Below are 21,370 nucleotides of genomic sequence, written 5' to 3'. Positions count from 1 at the left end.
CGGGCCTGGCACAGCTCCTGGTATATGTCCGTTACATTTATGGGTGGTTAATTAAGGAAGACATCCTCTTCTGGAAACCAGGACAATATGAGAGGATAGTTTTTAAAGTACTTGGCAGCTTTGTGACATCAAATGGCCTTTGGTGGTCAAGATGTGTTGGTATCTGTACTGATGGCGCAAAAGCCATGACAGGGAGACCTAGTGGAGTGGTAACGCGCGTGCAAGCAGTTGCTCCCGACACTACTTGGGTACACTGCATCATCCACCGAGAGGCTTTTGCTGCCAAGGGAATGCCTGACAGCTTGAAAGACGTTTTGGACACAACAGTGAAAATGGTTAACTTTGTTAAAGCAAGTCCCCTGAACTTGTATATTTTCTGCATTATGCAATGACATGGGCAGCGACCATGTAATTATTTTACAACATACAGATGTGCGCTGGTTATCAAGGGGCAAAGTATTGACATGTTGTTTTTTTAAATTGAGAGACGAGCTTAAAGTTTTCTTTACTGACCACTTGCATGATGATGAGTTTCTCACACGACTGGCCTATCTGGGTGATCTAAATCTAGGATTTATAGGGACTCTGCAATTTATATTCAATGTGTGGGATGAAATTGAGGCTATGATTTATAAGTTGGAGCTCTTTTCTGTCTGCATTAACAAGGACAACACACAGGTCTTTCCATCATTGTATGATTTTTTTTGTGTGCAAATGAACTCAAGCTTACGGACAATATCAAATGTGATACAGCGAAGCACCTGAGTGAGCTAGGTGTGCAATTACGCAGGTACTTTCCCGAAACGGACGACACAAGCAGCTGGATTCGTTATCCCTTTTATGCCCTGCCTCCAGTCCACTTACCGATATCTGAACAAGAGAGCCTCATCGAAATTGCAACAAGCGGTTCTGTGAAAATGTCATTTAATCAGAAGCCACTGCCAGATTTCTGGATAGGGCTGCGCTCAGAGTTTCTTGACTTGGCAAATCGTGCTGTTAAGACACTGATGCCCTTTGCAACCACGTACCTATGTGAGTGGATTCTCGGCCCTCACTAGCATGAACTAAATACAGGCACAGACTGTGTGGAAAATAATTTAAGACTCCAATACAACCCAACATTGCAGTGTTATGTGCATCCTTTCAAGCACACCCTTCTCATTAACCTGTGGTGAGTTATTTACAATTTTTGATAAATAAGGTTTTATATGTAAGATGGTTAAATAAGAGTTTTTTTGTCACAACCTGGCTTGTGGGAAGTGACAAACTCACACTCATTCTTATGTTTAATAAATGTATCATATAGTGTGTGTGTGGCAGGCTTACAATGAAGGCAAAAAAAACAACATTTGAGAGTGCGCTGACCCTGGTGCTAGAGGGGTACGCAGCTGGAGTTTGAATGTTTGAAGGGGTACGGGACTAGAAAAAGTTTGGGAACCACTGCAATAGAGTACCACAGTATGAGTCATAATACCCATAAAATCTAGCGGTCAAACAGGGAAATTGTTCCAATTTGTTTTTCTACCATTTATTTTTCCCATAGGGGATTTTTAGAAACACTTCAAATAAGGGCTGTGTTTCGTGTAGGCTTACCCTGGCGTGCCGTTTTGATAACCATGTAAATCTCTCTAGGACAAGGTGTGAATGTAAATAGTCTGGGTGGCCATTTTGATGAATTGTTCAGCAGTCTTATGGCTTGTTAAGGAGCCTTTTGGACCTGGACTTGGCACTCTGGTACCGCTTGCTGTGTGGTAGCAGAGAGAACAGTCTATGACTTGGGTGACTGGTTAGGGGAGGGTTTGGCCGGGGTAGGCCGTCATTGTAAAAATAAGAATTTGTTCTTAACTGACTTGCCGAGTCAAATAAAAAGACTGGGGTTTTTACAACTTTTGGGGTCTTCCTCTGCCTAGCATATCGGTCCTGGATAGCAGGAAGCTTGGCCCCAGTGATGTACTAGGCTGTACACACTACCCTCTGTAGTGCCTTGTACCGCCTTACGGTCGGATGCTAAGCAGTTACCATTCCAGGCGGTGACGCAACCGGTCAGGATGCTCTCAACGGTGCTGCTGTAGAACCTTTTGAGGATTTGGGGACCCATGCCAAATCTTTTCAGTCTCCTGAGGGGGGAAAAGGTGTTGTCGTGCCCTCTTCACGAATGTCTTGGTGTGTTTTGGACCATGATAGTTTTGTTGGTGATGTGGACACCTTTTGTCTTGCTCACGTTGAGGGAGAGGTTGTTGTCCTGGCACCACACTGCCAGGTCTCTGACCTCCCTATAGGCTGTCATCGTTGTCGGTGATCAGGCATACCTACCACTGTTGTGCCGTCAGCAAACTTAATGATGGTGTTGGAGTCGTGCTTGGCCATGCAGTTATGGGGTATTGTGTGTAGATGGGTGAGAAATATTATTTTCATCCATTTCGAATGGAGGTTCTGTTTTTTAATGTATTAACATTTGTTTTTGGACAATAATTTCCTCCAGTTTAGATGGACGTCATATTCTATTTGTCTCCTCTTCTCGTTGGCTTATTATAGGGACAACGTTGTTTTTATTGATCTGTTTCAGTGTCAGAATAGTAGTCTACCCTGTAATTTGTCGTATGAAAGAAAATATATTCTGCTAATGTCTCCAGTCATATAAAATGTAGTAGAATTGCATGAAATATCTTCAGAACAGGCCAAATTTTCCCCATGCAAAGAAAGTGTCTGATCTAGCCTGTTGCCTAGGCCCACTCTACGCTATATGCGCCCAATCATGCATTGGACAGTCTTTTTAAAAAAAAAAAAAAATTCGCGAACAGTGATTGAGTTCTGTTATTAGCCTAAATTATGACTATCCAATCTACTCATCACATTATGAATAGTAGGTTACGTTACATAAGTCTGCAAATGCGATGATGCATGGAATGCTTTATTATAAAGGTGCATTTTTTTAATGGTGAAAATTTGCTTCCCCCAACTTTTTCTCACACAGTTGCTTATCTTATAGAAATGTTGCACAACATGAGCTCGTGGGCTCTCATGAAGTGTTTGATGTGATTTTTGATTGAATTTACATTGATGTCAGAGTGATAAGAGGGACAATAAGAGTGCTGAGTACCAGGCAGTTATCAAGTTTGGTAGGCTACTAATGACCATCAGCAACATCAGAGAAGCCTATTTACCGTGACTAAACGGTCATGTGGAATTTGACTGCGGTCATGACTCGTGACCGCTGGTGTGGCGGTAATACGATCACCGTAACAGCCCTGCTCTTTACATGACATAGACTTAAACATCTTAAAGAAGGATTTTAAAGCCTTGAGACAATTGAGACATGAATTGTGTACCATTCAGAGGTTGAATGGGGAAGACAAAAGATTTAAGTGCCTTTGAACGGGGTATGGTAGTAGGTGCCAGGCGCACCGGTTTGTGTCAAAAAATGCAACGCTGCTGGGTTTTTCACACTTAACAGTGTGTATCAAGAATGGTCCACCACCCAAAGGACATCCAGCCAACTTGACACAACTGTGGGAAGCATTGGAGTCAACATGGGCCAGCATCCCTGTAGAACGTTTTCAACACCATGTAGAGCCCATGTTCTGATGAATTGAGGCTGTTCTGAGGGAAAAGGGGGGTGCAACTCAACATTAGGAAGGTGTTCCTAATGTTTTGCACACTCAGTGTATATCACACATGACAAAATTCATGTTATGGAAGTCCCCTTGGCAAAGCCTGGGGAGCTCACATGCTGCAGATTGTCTGATTCCTGGCCAAGTCTTTTAGTATTGCCACTCCTCCTCTCCTCTGCCTGTCCTCGTTCCACATCTGTGTACTGGAGACTGGAGAGCCCCTTGGCCGTGACATGAAGGACCTGGTTACATTTTCATCTGTAATTTATAGGATGTTTTAAAGCTACTTGCAATTAAATGGCTAAAAGGTTATTTTTCTAAAGTTGCCTGGCTGGTTGAGGCTTGGGTCACTTTAGTTCGAAGCAGCTGGGGTAGCAGCCTACTTAAAAGTACAGATTTCATTTTTGATAAGGGAACCACTGACTGTGCAGCTGTTTCCCCTGCCGCATTTATACCCTAATTTGATTATTTATTTAACCAGGAAGTCCAGTTGAAATAAAGAATATCCAAATCCTTAGAGATCAAGAAGGCAGCTTTAGTTTAAATGAGTTAGAACTAGGGGTTGGAACTGGTTCGAGGAACAGAACCGGAACAGCGTGAGAACTAGGGATGTTAATGGTTAACAGATCAGTCAGTTAGTTAGCCGGCCGAAAATATAAAATCAAGTTGTATTTGTCACATGCGCCGAATACAACAGGTGTAGACCTTACCGTGAAATGCTTACTTACAAGAAGCCCTTAACTAACAACGCCGTTCAAGAAATAGAGTAAAGAAAATATTTACAAAATAAACTAAAGTAATTTAAAAAAAATCAAATCAAAAAGTAACACAAGAAAATTACATAACAATAACTAGGCTACATATAGGGGCTACCGGTACAGAGTTAATGTACGGGGGTAAAGGTTAGTCGAGGTAATTTGTAAAGTGACTATACATAGATCATAAACAGTGAGTAGCAGCAGTGTAAAAAGAAAGGGAGGGGGGTCAATGTAAATAGTCCGGGTGGCCATTTGATTATTTCTTCAGCAGTCTTATGGCTTGGGGCTAGAAGCTGTTAAGGAGCCTTTTGGTCCTAGACTGGTGCAGCTTGCCGTACGGGGGCAGAGAGAACAGTCTATGACTTGGTTGACTGGAGTCTGACAACTTTTTGGGCCTTCCTCTGGCACTGCCTAGTATATAGGGTCATGGATGTCAGGAAGCTTGGCCCCAGTGATGTACTGGACCGTATGCACTAACCTCTGTAGCGCCTTCCGGTCAGATGCCGAAAAGTTACCATACCAAGTGGTGGAACCTTTTGAGGATCTGGGGACCCATGCCAAATCTTTTCAGTCTTCTGAGGGGGAAAAGGTGTTGTCGTGCCCTCTTCACAACTGTCTTGGTGTGTTTGGACCATGATAGATTGTTGGTGATGTGGACACCAAGGAACTTGAAACTCTCGACCTGCTCCATTTCAACCCCGTCAATGTTAATGGGGGCCTGTTTGGCCCTCCTTTTCCTATAGTCCACGATCAGCTCCGTTGTCTTGCTCACGTTGAGGGAGAGGTTGTTGTCCTGGCACCACACTGCCAGCTCTCTGACCTCCTCCCTATAGGCTGTCTCAAGTATTCACCCTCTTGGCATTTTTCCTATTTTGTTGCCTTACAACCTGGAATTAAAATAGATTTTTTGGGGGGTTTGTATCATTTGTTTTACACAACATGCCTACCACTTTGAAGATGCAAAATATTTTTTTCTTGTGAAACAAACAAGAAATCAGACAACAAAACAGAACTTGAGCATGCATAACTATTCACCCCCCAAAGTCAATACTTTGAAGGGCCACCTTTTGCAGCAATTACATAAAAGGCATTTAGCTCGTCTGGTAGGCTCGTGTCACTGGGCAGCTCGCGGCTGGGTTTCCCTTTGTAGTCCGTAATAGTTTTCAAGCCCTGCCACATCCATCGAGCGTCAGAGCCAGTGTAGTAGGATTCAGTCCTGTATTGACGCTTTGCCTGTTTGGTGGTTCGTCTGAGGGAATAGCAGGATTTCTTATAAACTTCTGGATTAGTGTCCCGCTCCTTGAAAGCGGCAGCTCTAGCCTTTAGCTCAGTGCGGATGTTGCTTGTAATCCATGGCTTCAGGTTGGGATATGTACGTACGGTCACTGTGGGGACAATGTTGTCAATGCATTTCTTGATGAGGCCGGTGACTGAGGTGGTATTCCCTTCAATGCCATTGGATGAATCTTTGAACATATTCCAGTCTGTGCTAGCAAAACAATCCTGTAGCGTAGCATCCACGACATCTGACCAGTTACGTATTGAGTCACTGGTACTTCCTGCTTGAGTTTTTGCTTGTTAGCAGGAATCAGGAGGATAGAATTATGGTCAGATTTTCCAAATGCACAAATTTTACTATTTGCAATGAATTTAACTGTTTGTTAATGGGGGTTGGTTAGTCGTCAACAAAATTTACCGAAATGTTCATCCCTACTGGGATGAAAAACGCAACAAAGCACCCACTGTCACATTTTAAATTAGAAAAGAAGGGATGAACTTTTTCAGTACTAGTTAAGGAAACTATAGTGATCTCCTTTCACATTGGATTTATTAAATACAAAATGGTAAGATCATTATTTCAAATGTGGTGCTGCTCTGCACGCACAAGCTTGTTAGCTAGCTAGCCTACTCTGGTCCAACTTTAAACCAACTCTGAAGTTAAAAGAAATCCCTTCATGCCCAGGTGCTTCAAGCCAAACCTCCCCATCACCCTCTCTTGCTCTCTCTCTACCCGCAAATATCAGACGCATCTTGTGCCCATCTTGTGCCCTACAACTATCGCTTGCCTGCTCCATAGCAAGCTGCTCTATCTGCACTGATTGGTGAACACATTTAATGTTGAGCTAAACATTTTTTTTAAATATTCGATTTCAGATATTGAAAAAGGAACACAAAGGAACGATATAAACCATTACTTTTTGGGGGTTCTAACCGGTTCAGAACTTCATTTCGCTGGTCGGAACAGAATGGGTAAAAAGTATGGTTCTGTTCAGAACAAAACAATTGGAAAATAATTTTGGTTCCAACGGCTGGTTAGAACTGTTTGAAGTCCACAGACAAGACGCGATCGTCCTGTGTCCCATTGTGACAGCTACACGTTTTCTCTACATTTGAATGTGATGACGGTTGGGGAAATTGCGCGAGCCGCGTCGAGAATTCCAAAAGTATGAAAGCCAAGATCTTACAAGGTCGAACTTATTATGAGGAACATCCTTCCAGTAGTGCTGTGAAAGGCCATTCCAAGATCTGGCCCCTCTCGCTCTCCCTCTTTCCCTCCTCTGGAGGTGGCATTTTTGTGTCATTACCTCACTCTGGCCGTAAATAATCCCTCTTATGGCTTCCAGATGTCCCCTATCTCTGTACATCACAGCGCTGCATGGATGTGGGATCTACTGTCTCTCTCACTCAATTCAATTCAATAGACTATTGACATGGCAAGTTAAATTAAGTACACATAAAACAACAAGATCGGGTTAACGTAGTAGTAATAATAATAATAGTAGTAGGCCTGGTAGTAGTGGTAATGCTATTAACAACATCTAATGAGAATAAGAATGAATAAAAGTAATAGTAGTAGACTTGTTTTAACATGACTGAGAAGCCACATGTCATGAAAGCCCAAACAAAACAAAATGGCAAATACTATTGTTACATTCTGTACTTTTCACTGGCGGTCCCTCGGGTTGTGGCAGGAGGACGCGTACCGCATTTGGCTGCCAAAACTGCGCAGTTTTTTTCACCCAATATATATATTTTTTTCTAGTTTCAAATTCTTTGTAGTGAATGATAATTTGGGGAAAGAAAGATTCTCTTAGGTCTGAGTACACACACTCTCCTCTACTGTACCTGTTTCAAGTACGGAGAGGGTAGAGCAAATATACATTGGCACATGTAGGCCAGTGCATATGGAGGGGGACTCGTTCAAAAAAACACGCACACACGTGCTTACGCACACAGGCCTAGGCTTACACAAACACACACACACAGTATTGAGAGTGCAGAGCCCTAGGGTGACGCCTGGTTACTGTATTGACCGTGACGTTTGTGTTTCTTTAGCTGAATGAACACACTTGTCTGCATTCTACAGTAGTACAACGTTTTCCTTCAGCTGCATCGTCTGTGGATAATAAACTCACTTCTTCTAATGGACCTAGATCTGTCTGATAATCTGTGTCTGGGATAAACCAGTCCGTCACTGGATTAGTTGGGCCTACTCATGTTTTTCCAGTTGCGCTGCATACGTAGTCACAGACAGTGCTTCTAACCAATGGAACTGAAAGTCTCATGGCTGTTTTGAGTGCACTCTGTTCTGCTGACAGTGAAGTCACTTAGTTTGAAAGCTTTTGCAGAACCGTCGGGGACAAAACAAAGACACCAAGTCAGTCATCGTTTGGTTGGATATTCACGTTTAAAGCGCCACACCTTGTCATAGCAACAGTAGCTATGTTTAGCCGACCCGTATATTTTGATAGTTAGTAAAGCTGTATAGTCAGAACTGTAAGGCCTTTTGTCTGAAGCTCGGAGTAAAAAGGGCGGGATGTCACAATGTACATAACATTACTTCACTGTTAGACAAAACGCACATGACCCTTGGGTAAATTTGAGCGAGACTGGTGTTGTTTGTGTGTGGCCGAGACCGCTTGTGTCTAGGCCTAGTTACCGTGTCAATGCAACAAGTAAAGAAGTGGTGGTGGTGATACTGGGGCGTTATAGTAATTGCGAGATTAAGGATAGGAGAAAAGCCCAGTGTGTGCCAAACTAAGCGTCGGCTCGTTCTACTTCCCACAATGTGGACAGACATAAGGAAAATAGACCCTTGTGAAATCTTTGTTGAAACCCCAGAAATGGTTCATGCCATTTTTTCAGAGTTCACAGGACTTACCCGTGACTCGCTCCGTTGAGAAATGGTCATCAGAAACAGAGATTATGCTACAGGACTGGTATTTCGTGGCGCGTTGTCAGAGCATGCGCAGAACAGCTGGCAGGCATATTCACGGTCATTTTCAACCTCTCCTTGTCCCAGTCTGTAATCCTCACGTCTTAAGCTGACCACCATCATTCCTGTTCCCAAAAACTTTAAGGTTTCATGCCACAAAGACTACCGCCCTGTAGCACTCATTACTCACTATAATCATAAAGTGCTTTGAAAGGCTGGTTATGGCCCACATCAACTCCATCATCCCAGACACCCTAGACACACTCTAATTTGCATACCGCCCAACAGATCTATAGACGATACAATCTCAATTGCACTCCACACTGCCCTCACCCACCTAGATAAGAGGGAAATCATATGTGTGAGAATGCTGTTCATTGATTACAGCTCAGCGTTTAACACCATTTTCCCCTCCGAGCACGTCCACATCGACGGGGCTGCGGTGGAGCGAGTCGACAGCTTCAAGTTCCTTAATGGTCCACACGTGCTCACAGTCGTGAAGGAGGTGCAACAGCGCCTCTTCCCCCTCAGGAGGTTGAAAAGGTTTGGCATGGGACCTCTAATCCTCAAAAAGTTCTACAGCTGAGACCATCTTGACTGGCTGCATCACTGGTTGGTATGCCAACAGCAACGCCCTCGATCGCATGGCGCTACAGAGGGTGGCGAGGACAGCCCAGTACATCACTATTCTGCCATCCAGGAACTCTATATCAGGTGGCGTGAAAGGAATGGCTGGAAAATCATTAGACTCCAGCCACTGCCATAGAGACAGTTTTTTTCTGCTTCCTGAACAGCTTATCTCCAAGCCATGAGACTTCAAAAATAGTCCCTGTAGCCATTTTGTTAGCTATCTGAGTTGACCCCATTTAAAAAAAACTTTTTGCACTGTCTCTATGCACACTCACAGGATTCTACACATTCACACACACACTGACACTCCATCTCACACACACACACCCTTCATTTGCTCGCACACACATTTATACTGACTCTAAGCACCACACTCACATACAATCATAATATACGCTGCTGCTACTCTGTTTATCATATATCCTAATGCCTAGTCAGCTTACCCCTATACATACACTACATGAACAAAAGTATCGTTGAACATCTCATTCCAAAATCATGGGCGTTAATATGTAGGTGGTCCCCCCCTTTGCCTCTATAACAGCCTCCATTCTTCTGGGAAGGCTTTCCACTAGATGTTGCAACATTGCTGTGGGGACTTGCTTCCATTCAGCCACAAGCACATTAGTGAGGTTGGGCGATTAGGCCTGGCTCGCTGTCGGCGTTTCAATTTATCCCAAAGGTGTTCGATGGGGTTGAGGTCAGGATTCTGCAGGCCAGCCAAGTTCTTCCACGCCGATCTCAACGAACCATTTCTGTATAGACCTCGCTTTGTGCATGGGGGCATTGTCATGCTGGAACAGGAAAGGGCCTTCCTCAAACTGTTGCTACAAAGTTGGAATCGCAGAATCGTCTAGAATGTCATTTTATGCTGTAGCCCGAACCATGAAAACCAGCCCCAAACCCTTATTCGTCCTCCACTAAACTTTACAGTTAGCACTATGCATTGGGACAGGTAGCGTTTTCCTGGCATCTGCCAAACCCAGATATGTCCATCGGACTGCCCGATGGTGAAGCGTGATTCACCACTCCAGAGAACTCGTTTCCACTGCTTCAGAGTCCAATGGCGGCAAGCTTTACACCACTCCAGCCGACACTTGGCATTACCATGCGCAATCTTAGGCTTGTGTTGGGCTTCACAGCCATGGAAACCCATTTAATGAAGCTCCCGACAAACTGTTCTTGTGCTGACATTGCTTCCAGAGGCAGTTTGGAAATTGGTAGTGAGTGTTGCAACCGAGGACAGACAATTTTTACTCGCTTCAGCACTCCGCTGTCCCATTCTGTGAGCTTGTGTGGCCTACCACTTCGCGGATGAGCCGTTGTTGCTCCTAGACGTTTCCACTTCACAATAACCGCACTTACAGTTGACCAGGGCAGACATTTGACGAACTAACTTGTTGGAAAGGTGGCATTCTATGACGGTGCCCTGTTGAAAGTCACTGAGCTCTTCAGTAAGGCCATTCTACTGCCAATGTTTGTCTATGGAGATTGCATGGCTCTGTGCTAGATTTTACACACCTGTTAGCAACGGTGTTGCTGTGTTAGCCAAATTCACAAATTTGAAGGGTGTCCACATACTTTTGTATGTACGTTATAGTGTATCTACCTCTATCATTCCAGTATCCCTGCACATTGTAAATATGGTATTGGAACTGACCCTGTATATACTGTAGCTTACTTAGTTCTCGTGTTCTTCTTCTTTTTTTTTTCTTGTGTTTTTGTTCTATCTTGTTATTTTTTTTTGTCCTACATTGATATTGAGTACTGCATTGTTGGGTTTCTAGCTTGCTAGAAAAGCATTTCACTGTACTTGTGCACGTGGCATTAACTTGATGTGCACTCTTACAGTATATTTAAACACTGAAGAAGTGACATCGGTATTTGTATTCGTCATACCACACTGAGCAACTGAAAGCCCTGCCTTTCCTTTCCTTTATCAGTAAAGGTTGTTTTTGGGCGGTGGTTTGGTCTAGTGTTGTTCTCTGGCTGGCTGTGACCCTCGCTGGGATTCTGACAGGGGAGCCAAGGGCCTCTCTGGATAAGCCTGGCACATGACAGTGCCAGGATGGAACACTAACCAGTGGATGAAGGAAGGAATGAATGAATGAGTATTTGATGTGACCCATGTATTCGGCTTGTGCAAAAGGGTCCACCTAAGCAAAATGCTGCACAGATCATCAGCTCCATCCATCAGTAGGCCCATGCTATATCCTAACATATAGGCATTTAATAGGTCTGTATTACGTTCAAGCGTATCCAATCTACTGCTCGGTAGTCTGACCCTGCTGAACCAACTAACCAACTGGCAGTCTACCTCAGGTTTAATGGAGGATCCAGAGTAAAAAAGGAAGTGGGTGAATGTCCTTCCTCTGCAAAGTAGGGAAAATGCTGCTTGTCTGTTGACTCCGGATTACGTTTGTGAGTCACCCAGAACCCTAGGCCAAGTCAAATGTAAGGGTAACGGTAGACAGTTTTTTTATAACTGCCCTCTGCACTTCCAGACCACTGTGGTTTACTATAAAGATCTCAGCGGTCATGATCACAGATTGACCCTATATAAACCCCTCCGCATACAGGACTGACAGGCAGGAGGACACTCACCGGAAATCATTACTAGTGGCTAAATCCGTTTGAGTTCGATCACTATTTGACAGCATCACCTTCTGATTTGAACGAAACCTTCCGTACAAATTTGCCCTTTGAAGAAGTGCTCAGGAAGTGACTGTTTGGATCTAAATGCCAAGACATTAAAGAAATAAAGGTGCTCAAAGTTGACTTATCTTGCATACCCTGAGACATCTATGTTTTCATCACTGGAAAAGATAAAGGGTTGAGATTGATATCATTTAAAAGCTTACAGTGACCCCAAAAAAATATAAGATTTACATTTTTTTACCTTACATTTATCTAAAAACACAAACTCAAAAATAAAAGACAATTCGCTAATGTTGCAGCTTAGACCCTATTTTATATCAGGTTGGAGGTCCACACATAAGGTAATGTTGACTTGAATGGGAATATCTCTCGTTTTTAATTATACTGTCAATCCTCCATAGTAAACCTATTGAAATCATATAAATATAGATAATATAATACACATGATAACCATTTATGTAGACATTTGACGGTTGGTGGAATGACAGCCATCTTTGTGGTAGTAATTACAACATTTAAATGTCAACGGTGTACCTGTACCAGTTAAATTGCAGTGGTATGAGGGGATGGGTCCATTCTATGAATTATATTTCTATGATTTGAAATGACACCCATCTTGTATTCAAGAGCATGTTGTGTCTCAATCAATGATTTATATATAGACTAGATGACCAGTGGCTTCAATGGCCAATATATAGTATCCAGGGTTTATCTACATCACTGGTCTCAACTGATGATGGGCACAACACAAAAATGTCAGATGTAAAGTAGGGTCTAAGCTACAACATATGCAAATATAAAAAAATGGGAGTAAACTTTTTTTTGGGATAATTGACGTTAAAGGTAAAAAATGTTTTATTAAAAAACAACCCTGTTTGTAATCTTTTAAATGAGGATGTACTCAACCATTTATCTTTTCCAGTGATGAAGACATGGAGGTCTCATTGTATGGTGGGGTTTGCAAAATGGGTCAACTTTGAGCAACTTTACCTCCTGAATGTTTTTGGCATTCAGGCCCCAAAAAAATCACGCTCTGACCACTACTTCCATGGGCAAACATGTATGGACAGTTTTGTTTCAATCAAAAGGAATGCCATCAACAAATTATTACATTCAAATGGATTTACCTGTGTTTTGTGCCACTTGCTTTGTGTCAGATTTTTAGTATCCACCTAAAAATGTATTTCTGATTTGCTGTTTTATTGTTTTATGAATTGAATCATGATGATGCACAGCTATTTTAGTTTGCGTATTCTCAGGTCAAGTTCAATAGTCCCCAGAATTCTAACCTCTCTCTCTCCGTCCTCCTGCAGCCAAACCGTTCACTTCCAAGGTGAAACAGATGCGCCTGCACAAAGAGGACTTTGAGATCCTCAAGGTGATTGGACGAGGAGCCTTTGGAGAGGTACTTTTTTGTTGTTGTACTTTTTTATAACCTTATTTCACCAGGAAGTATTTTTGAAGTTTGAACCTCAATATAAAGCTTGCAAGACATCAGCAAAGAAAAAGCATTTCAAGTGTAGCCTACATAGGGCCTAGAGACAATCACAACAACAGAACAATGCATGCAAAGACAATATAGTTCCTCAAGAATCTGGGCGTGTGTGTGTGTGTGTGTCTCTCTCTCTCTCTCTCTCTCTCTCTCTCTCACTCTCTCACTCACTCACTCACTCCTCACTCACTCACTCACTCACCACTCACTCACTCACTCCTCACTCACTCACTCACTCACTCTCTCTCTCTCTCACTCTCTCACTCACCACCACACATAAATATATATCGCTATATATATATATATATACTATTTGATAGTTGGTGCACATAGTGTGATCCCAGCAGCAAGGCATGGGTCACTAGGCCACATGCTATATGCATGACTCAACATGTAAGAGAATGCTTTAATCTTTTCCACACCGTCGTTGTGAAAGATTTTCTATAAAAAATGAAACTAAAACCGAACCTTATTTTTCTTCTTCGCGGCTCGAGGGCATGAGTTGAAATATAGTTATTATTATGTCTTCTACTGCAAGTGACGTCAAACCTGGGGAATGTTGGAGAGCTAGCAATGGCAGCAGAAACTCAGTCGTGTAAGGTTACATGACAAATGGTCTTTGTATATTATAGCTAGCTAGGCTAGCTGCTGTGCTGCTGGCAGACCTGGGTTCAATACTATTTGAAATCATTTCAAATAGCCTAATTTATCTGTGGTTGATTGAGCTTGGCTTGCTTTATGGACCAATAGAATAGTTCAAACTGGCAAACCCCACCCATCTGACACGGCAAAAAAACGAAATCTAATTTTGTCACATGCACCGAATACAATGAAAGGTCGAAGGGTCAGTGCAAGATGGGGTCAGTGCAGATAGTTTGGGTATCCATTAATTGACTATTTAGCAGTCTCATGGCTATTTAGCAGTCTCATGGCTTGGGGGTTAAAGCTGTCTTGGCGCCTGTTTTGTTCCAGGCAGGTTAGAGAAAATGCTCAAAGTATTTGAAAGATTTTGAATAGTGTTTGAACCCACGTGTGGTGGAATGGGTTGGTTGGAGCGCTACCCAGTGCTGAGGTCCATATGGCCTGTTTCAGACCCTTTTTTATTGGGGTTTTAATTCACAGTGAATGAAAGAATAACATGTATGTGCCCTGGTCCTCAGTTGACTCTCTACTTATTGTATTTCTGATATAGGCCCCTGTGGTGTACCGTACCTCTTCTCGCGCCTTGTGTTGAGGTAGGCCTAAAGGCTTCCTTCCGCAAGCCTCGGTTCGGCTGGAGCCTAGTCAAACTCGGCTAGGCGACCTGAACGAGTGTATTCCTATACACCCTTAAAAGACCTTCGCTTGAAAAACGAGAAAAAAGCGGCATTAGTACTGTTTGTCCATCTTGAAACTCCGTAGCCAGTATACCCTTCCTCAGAATAGTCAGACTTAATCTAAGATACAGTAATACAAGCAATCTGTCTGTTTTTGCCAAGGAGATCTTAGTCGCACAGTTTTACATCTAACCAAGATGTTTGGGGCAGTATTTCTCAAGTGAAAAATGTGCATGAAAGAGAGTCGTCTATCTTTGAATGACAACAAACACTTCATTGAAGAATCCCTACTGTTGACCAATCACCGACTCAGGGATGTAGACTTCGGCTTCTGAATTTCGGTTTGCCTAAAAATATAATTTTGTGTCCACGAACAGCCGAATAAACCCTTGCCGAAGGCCAAAACGAACACAATTTCGTCATAATATATGCACAAAGTGTTCCGAACTTTTTTGGATGGGAAGCATGCGGACGCCTTTAGTCTCTGTGCCTCCTGTGCTGTGTCATGCAGGCCTGTGTATTTCATATAGCCTAGCCTACATGCTATCCAAATCTACTGAGCTGACTGGAAAAGCAGCAACAAAGTAAATGGCTGGATTTGTTTAATTCATAAAAACATATTTACAATCACAGGCCTTTTCAGTTCACTATACATTTTCAGGCCTATTCACAACAACAACAACCGTATCTCGTGGTAGGCAGGCAAAGACATAGCTTAGGCCTAGATCTATGTAATGATTATGAAGTCGTCATGATATTAAGGTCTCTGGCCAGAGGTCCATCTTATGTCTTTCCAGTGATAAGCCATCATAGTGTAACCAGTATTTCCCCATTATTCATTCAGCAGCGACACACCGGAAAATGTTTTGGGATTTTTTTTCTCTCACAATGCCGCAGGAAGACCCCAGTAGCAGTTTTGCAAAATTCTGGAAAATTTCCTCGTTACTTTTTATTTCTTTTTGAGGAATACTCCTAAGAGGTATTTCTGAAAAAGTTTTCCAAAGTTCTCCTGTTTTCCATAGATACCAGCTGGACAATTACATAAATCAGGAGGGAATAAGCAGGGAGGGAATCCTCAAAATCTGTGAAATCTGAAAAAGGTACAGGAAGATCTGGCAACCCTATGGAAGAGTGTGGAGTGGGAAGCTGTGGAAACAGAAAAGAGAACATATTATGAGCAGGAGGTTTTTATTTCGTCTCTCCATTGTCAACTGAGAGAGAGATGGCGTCTGTCTGTGCGCTGGGAGAGAGAGCTTGGCATCTGTGTGTGATGTTTTGGCTCTCCTGACGAATGTATTTTTCTTTATATCACTACAGCATAGAGCAGCCAGTCAGCCACCCTGCATGTCAAGCTCTCACACATATGTTTGAGTGGTGAAAGCTAAGAAAACAGGGAGAGAGGGAGTATACGCTATACACAGGGCCAGTGCCAAGAACAGTCCTCTCCTCTCCTTTCCCCCCCATCAGTTCACCAGGAGGAAACCCAAACAGCAGGGGAATGTTAGATTTGCATTTAGCGTTCATTCTTTCTCTCCAGCTCATTTAATGGACTACAGACTACAGGGTTTTTGTGTGTGTTGCATGTCAATTTTCTGTGTGTGTGTATTGTGTATGTGTGCGCACATGCATGCTTCCTTGTGTTTGTGGGACTGAGTGGATGATTGGTGGTTTAAATTCCTCCCATGGCGGACGGAGGGAGTTGCGGAGAAGCTGAAGTGAAAAAGGCTTTATCTTGTGTCTTCTGGCAGGCAGACAGGCAGGCAGGAGGGAGGAATCCTGCTAGCTGAAGTCATCTGGCCTTGCTCCGGTTGCAACTCAACTCGTTTTAGGAATGCTCTTGTTTACTACACTCAGGCCTAACAATGGGGGCTGCCTGTGGTTGCGTCAGAGACGTTAGCACTTAGCAGTAGCTTAACTAGCTAGGTGTCCTATCCTTGCTGGGTCGTTCCGTTTGATTTCAATAATTTTTTGACCGTACCCCTTTTGATTTGAGCGAAACTTTCCATACATATTTGCCCATGGTAGTAGTGTTTTTTGCATACCCTATCATGAGTTATTCATGTCTTAATCACTGAAAAAGGTAAACGGTTAACTTTGATATAGTTTAAAGCTTAGAGTTGTCAAACTATTTTGTAATAAAAAATAAAAAAAATTATTCTTTAACATCAATTATCTAAACGTGTAAACTTATTTACATTTTTTACATTTTCACATATGTTGTAGTTTAGACCCTACTTAACAATCTGAGTTTCTTGTATTGTGCCCGCCATCAGTTGAGACACAGCATACTTTTGAATACAGGGTGGGCGTCATTGCAATCATAGAAATATAATTAATAGTATGGACATATCCCTTCAGACCACTGCAATTAGCTGGTACATCATTGACATTTTTAATTTGAATTGACATGGTTACTTCCAATTTCTACCACAAAGATGGCCGTCGGTCCAACCACCGTCGAATATCAACTAAAATAGGGATGCCTTTTCTAGTATCTACATTTCTATGATTTTAATAGGTTTCCTATGGCAAATTGACAGTATAATTTAAAATAACTGATATTCCCATTCAAGTCAACATTCTCTGATGTGTGGACCTCCAACCATCTTTGTGCTACCATTTGAAAGTTGACATTTTGATTTTTCCCATTTTAGTAGTATGACATCCACCCTGTATTCAAGACCATGCTGTGCCCCAACCGATGGCGGGCGGTTGGGGCCCAACCGACTCTATTTTACCTCAGATGATGTAAAATAGAGTCTAAGCTAAACATATTTGAAAAATGAAGATATTTATTGTTAAGGGGGGGAATTTTCTATTTATTTATTTAAAGACAAGTTTTTCAAATAATTCTAAAATCGTTTGACAGCCCTGTTTTTAAGCTTTTAAATTATATCAAACTCAACCCTTTATCTTTTCCAGTGATGAAGACATGGATGTCTCATGGTATGGTGGGATATGCAAAATGGGTAAACTTTGATCACCTTTATCTTCTAAATGTTTTTGCATTCAGGTCCAAAAAGTTACTTTCCAACCACTTCTACCATGGGTAATAGGTATAAAAAGTTGAGTACAAGTCAAAAGGTATGAGGTCAAAAAGTTATTGAAATCAAATGGAACTACCCTGCTGCAAACCAGTTTGAAATCAGTGTATTTGCGCGACTGTAAGTGGCACGTCAAGGCCCTTGAGCTGAAAGGATCCCAGCTGTGTGTGTGTGTGTGTGTGTGTAAGAGGATCCAGGTGGTGTGTCTCAGGGGTCACTACCTCTGTGTCCGAGGTCACTTCCTGTCCCTCTTCCTTTCTCCTCCTCTGACTGTATGGACGTATTTCATTCCACAAAGATGTTCCCTTCTGCCCTCGTTCACTCCCCTTCCCGGTTCTAATAGGAGTGGGTCATGTTCAGTAGGGAGAACGTTCTGAAACTAAGGGAAACAGAGATTCTACCTGAACTTCGTCCTACGGTTTCGCCCTATTGAACATGACAGGGTAGATGTAATGAATATGGTGGATGGAACTTTTCTCTCATATCCTCTAACTCTCCCTCATCCTCTCTCCCTCTCTCTGTTTCCTGTAGGTTGCTGTGGTCAAAGTGAAGAATGCAGACAAGGTGTTTGCCATGAAGATCCTCAACAAGTGGGAGATGCTGAAGAGAGCAGAGGTGAGCACTGGCTACATGCTAACAGCCATAACATCACAGCATTATTCAGGGATAAATGCTAACAACAGCAATAGCTCATTCCATGGAAGGCCTAGTGTCTGCTGATCTTTGTTTTTTACTGCCAATTAAGACCTAGACAACCAGGTAAGGGGAGTTCCTAATTAATTAGTGACCTTCATCAGTCAAGTACAAGGGTAGGAGCGAAAATCCGCAGACACTCAGCCCTCCGTGGAATGAGTTTGATAGATGTGCTTTACAGCATTCCTCAGGGTTACATACTAACAGCCATTGCATTTAGGTTTGGGCGGTATCCAGATTTTCATACCGTCTCTGTACCATACCGGGGTATACGATACTACCGAATGTGCACACAAGGGGTGCTAATAATTGTTACTATTTTATTTATAAAAAAATTAATAAATTGAAGCACAAAACAATTTAACATCTAGCCACTGAGCTAGCAAGTGAGGCAAACCAAATGCATAGCTGGAGCCTTGACCTGGATATATTTTATTTGACACATCTTCGGATTTCTTATAGTTGTACTTAACTTATAAGCAGTGGAGTAGCATGCAGCCCCTGTGAGGTGTGGGTGCCCTGCAACCGCCCCAAAATTATTGTTATTATTGTGGTTTAACGGTATTGAAAATAATACAGTTAAGTATTTTGAAATACCCTGGTATACAGTATAAACGCAATATTGCCCAAGCCGAATTTCATTACAACACGACTCCGGGCTAAATGCTAACTGGAGATAGCATTATGTAACTGGCTTTTGCATAAAACATGCATTACATAGAACATGCGAAGCAAGATTTTAATAGCATTTTTTTCATTACAAGTCTCAAGTTTAGAATAATAAATGTGAATTTGATTACATACGTTTTTTTGGTTTTTACCATGTGAGGTGTGTACAGTGTATCTGTTACTGCGCTGTGCTTTTCTCATTGGCCTCCCCTGACGGTTATGCAGACGTTCACAGTGGTCCCTGTGTGTGTGTGCGCTTGCCCGTGCGTGTGTGTAGCAGTTCCCAGAACTACCCACTGTGTGTCTTGATATGGGAAACTGTCTGCAATAACAAACCCTCAGTCTCAAACCCATCTACTACTACAACAACAACAACAAATGTTGGCACCTGCTCATCGAACAGCTCATTTCAAACTCATAGACATTAATATAGAGTTGGTCCCCCCTTTGCTGTTATAACAGCCTCCACTCTTCTGGGAAGGCTTTCCACTAGATGTTGGAACATTGCTGCGGGGACTTGCTTCCATTCAGCCACGAGCATTAGTGAGGTCGGGCAGTGATGTTGGCTGATTAGGCCTGGCTCGCAGTCAGCGTTCCAATTCATCCAAAAGGTGTTCGAGGGGGTTGAGGTCAGGGCTCTGTGCAGGCCAGTCAAGTTCTTCCACACCAATCTCGACAAACCATTTCTCTATGGACCTTGCTTTGTTCATGGGGGCATTGTCATGCTGAAACAGGAAAGGGCCTTCCCCAAACTGTTGCCACAAAGTTGGAAGCACAGTATTGTCTAGAATGTCATTGTATGCTGTAGCATTAAGATTTCCCTTCACTGGCTCTAAGGGGCCTAGCTCGAACCACTTTGCGGCTGAGCCGTTGTTGCTCCTAAATATTTCCACTTCACAATAACAGCACATATAGTTGACCTGGGCAGCTCTAGCAGGGCAGAAATTTGATTAACTGACTTGTTGGAAAGGTGGCATCCTATGACTGTGCCCTGTTGAAAGTCACTGAGCTCTTCAGTAAGGCCGTACTACTACCAAAGTTTGTCTATGGAGGTTGCACGGCTCTGTGCTTGGTTTTATATAACTGTCAGTAACGGGTATTGCTGAAATAGCCAAACCCACCAATTTGAAGGGGTGTCCACATACTTTTGTATATATAGTGTAGTCTAGCTACAGGCAGAGGACAGAGGCTGGCTTGCTCATAGAGTTAGAATGAGCTTTGTCCACACAGATGGAAAATATACATTTGACTGTGTAATAAGTTTGTTAGAAAGTGTAATTGAATTGATATACTTAATTGACCCCAAAACGTTCTGAAAGGGGGTTTCCCACGTAGAGGTAGACTCAATTTCTGTGGTTCCCACCACTAGCAGACACGGAATTCATTACACACAGGTTGGAACAGTGCTTGACTTCGATTGAAATCGGTGCCGGTACTCATTTCCTTTATATTTAGGTGAAGGAACTCTGCAATACTTTTTAGCTGGTATTCTATAAGAGGTGCAGGAAGTCAAGCAGAAGCAAATTTGAGGTGCTGGTCCTCAGTTCCGGTGAGCTCCTGCCCAAAAGAAGCACTGGGTTGGACCAAATAATGATGGCGCACAGTGAGTTCCAATGAGAGTAGCTACATTCTATTCATTATCTTTGTATGACGGTTGTCCTCTCCCTCAGACGGCATGTTTCCGGGAGGAGCGGGACGTGCTGGTGAACGGGGACAGCCAGTGGATCACCACCCTGCACTACGCCTTCCAGGACGACAACAACCTGGTAAGATCTCCACTAACTTCAAATGTTTCAAAGGCTTTCAATATACTCTGTCAATCAGTTTCATATGGTGACCACTTGAGCATTAGTTGGGTAAAGAATAGTGACGGGTCAGTTGATTAACTAAGCAGCATTCTAATGGACTCTCATTGGCTTCCACTGTTGCGCCGACTGCCCCTTCCCCCTTTCACATTTCAAGGCTTGCGTCGCAAATGGCACCCTTTACCGTTTTGCCCCTACTTTTTACTGGGGCAAAAGGCTCTGGTCATAAGTAGTGCAATATATAGAGAATGGGATGCTGTTTGGGATGTACACAAGCTGTGAAGAGGCAGGATGAAAGAAATAATAGGATGACAGTTAACGGTAAAGGAGTGATGGAGTAGGCTGAAAGAATGGCAGGATGAGAAAGGAGAGTAAGGAGAAGGGGGTAGAACCTGAAGAAGGTAAGTTCGGAAGATGGAGGGGAAAAAGTTGAGGAATACAGAGTGTTAATTGTGCAATATTATTATCACTACATTGT

At 42.8% G+C, this 21,370-nt stretch overlaps 1 protein-coding gene across 5 annotated transcripts in view; it reads left to right on the top strand.

The window, feature by feature from the left end:
- cdc42bpab (CDC42 binding protein kinase alpha (DMPK-like) b) overlaps positions 1-21,370 on the top strand; it is a 95,106-nt gene that overhangs the window by 18,722 nt on the left and 55,014 nt on the right. For all 5 annotated transcript variants that reach the window (XM_014144824.2, XM_014144822.2, XM_014144821.2 and 2 more), the window contains exons 2-4: positions 13,187-13,278; positions 18,257-18,340; positions 20,758-20,853. In XM_014144824.2, coding sequence (XP_014000299.1) covers positions 13,187-13,278; positions 18,257-18,340; positions 20,758-20,853 — 272 coding nt within the window. The remainder of the gene's footprint in view (positions 1-13,186; positions 13,279-18,256; positions 18,341-20,757; positions 20,854-21,370) is intronic.

The sequence above is a fragment of the Salmo salar genome, chromosome ssa15, assembly GCF_905237065.1.
Source record: "Salmo salar chromosome ssa15, Ssal_v3.1, whole genome shotgun sequence".
In the NCBI taxonomy this organism is placed as follows: Eukaryota; Metazoa; Chordata; class Actinopteri; order Salmoniformes; family Salmonidae; genus Salmo; species Salmo salar.
The sequence above is the reverse complement of the archived record's forward strand: the minus strand, read 5'-3'. Positions and strand labels throughout refer to the sequence as shown.